Source organism: Cyprinodon variegatus, unplaced genomic scaffold (assembly GCF_000732505.1).
Source record: "Cyprinodon variegatus isolate N-32 unplaced genomic scaffold, C_variegatus-1.0 Scaffold998, whole genome shotgun sequence".
Classification (NCBI taxonomy): Eukaryota; Metazoa; Chordata; class Actinopteri; order Cyprinodontiformes; family Cyprinodontidae; genus Cyprinodon; species Cyprinodon variegatus.
In genome coordinates this window covers 172,757-174,251 of record NW_015151451.1, presented here as the reverse complement: position 1 = coordinate 174,251, position 1,495 = coordinate 172,757, and the positions used below count along the sequence as shown (strand labels likewise).

The following is a 1,495-nucleotide window of genomic DNA, read 5'->3' as shown; positions in this document are numbered from 1 at the left end:
AGGGTTCTAGAGGTTAAAGAACTTTGTTTGTATTTTCAATCACTTAATCACTTAAACCCCTAGCTATTATTATTTTGTGTTTTATTTATTTATTTTTCATATCTTCTATGTCCCGTCTTTCTTAAAGTTATACTTTCACCTATAATTGTCCAATGTTTCACCAACTGTTGTATATCTATGCTTGATGTTGAATTAATTCTGTAATGTTACACGGTATTGCCAATAAAGCATTAAAAACAAGGGAAAAAAGTGGTGGAGTCTGTCTGAACAGCAGCGCCCTCTGCTGGAGGGAAGCTAGATGAGCGAGCAGCGGGGCGGGGCGGGGCGGCTTCGGTTCTCCGATGGGCAGCATCCTGCAGGAGCGCTCCGCGGAGCGGGGCTCCATCACGGACAGAGGATGGAGGAGGAAAGCTTCTAGAAGCAGCAGCAGAACCGCTGGGTGGGTTCCGGGTTCTGAGGGGGCGGCCATCTTTATTCCTCTGCTGGGATCAGAGGATTGATTTGTTTTTCTCTGCAGGACCAACATGGGAAGGAGGCAGCAACAAAGGAGGTCTCCTCAGCCGCAGAGTCCGAACCAGAGGGAGGAGAACCAGGAGCAGGTGGGTCTGGACTGGACCGAACCAAAGGTCCACATGATGAGCATCAGCGGAGGGAAACCTGTCCAGGGGGAACCTCAGTCCAGGTTCCTCCTCCTCCTCCTCCATGCAGCCTAATGGAGGAGATCAAACAGATTGATCCTCTTCAGGAACATCAGCGGTGGCGGCCGCTAGGGGGCGCCATGCGGCCTGGGGAAAATGGAGGGAAAACAAGAAAAACAGAAACAAAAATTAAATCTGTTTATATCATTATTATTACAGCGGCGTAATAGGGCCATTCAAAGACGAAAAAAAAAATTGGAATTAAAATTTTTGAGTGTAAAGTGGCATTTTTACAAGAATAATATAAGAAACATGGAAACAGGTAGCAAATGTATGACGATAAACAGGCTAATTTAAGAGATAGAACATGGTAATTTACGCAATCACAAAAATGCATATTTAGAAGGAAACAGTTGAAAACTTATGGGACTAAAACCAGATTAAGAGAAAAAAAATTCAATCTGAAAAACTCACATGAAGAGAAAAGAAAATTAGGAGAAATTTATTTATTTATTTATTACTTTGTCTTTGGCGCTCAGACCTCGGCAGGAAACATAGCGCTGAATTTTGATAGATATGCATGAACAGGAGTAAAGAACAGGGCTGTTCCCCCCCAGGCCTGAACCTGGTGGTGGAGTGGAGATAGATGGAGTTGGTCAGTCTGTAGACTGCTGGTTGGAGTGGAGATAGATGGAGTTGGTCAGTCTGTAGACTGCTGGTTGGAGTGGAGATAGATGGAGTTGGTCAGTCTGTAGACTGCTGGTTGGAGTGGAGATAGATGGAGTTGGGCAGCCTGTAGACTGCTGGTTGGAGTGGAGATAGATGGAGTTGGTCAGTCTGTAGACTGCTGGTTGGAG

The 1,495-nt window shown here is 45.1% G+C and overlaps 1 protein-coding gene across 1 annotated transcript in view; it reads left to right on the top strand.

Annotated features, from left to right (window-relative positions):
• Nucleotides 1-341: 341 nt before the first annotated feature.
• LOC107100663 (protein FAM217B-like) overlaps nucleotides 342-1,495 on the top strand; it is a 6,233-nt gene continuing 5,079 nt past the window's right edge. The window contains exons 1-2 of the mRNA XM_015399234.1: nucleotides 342-439; nucleotides 518-599. Of these exons, the coding sequence (XP_015254720.1) occupies nucleotides 342-439; nucleotides 518-599 (180 nt within the window). The remainder of the gene's footprint in view (nucleotides 440-517; nucleotides 600-1,495) is intronic.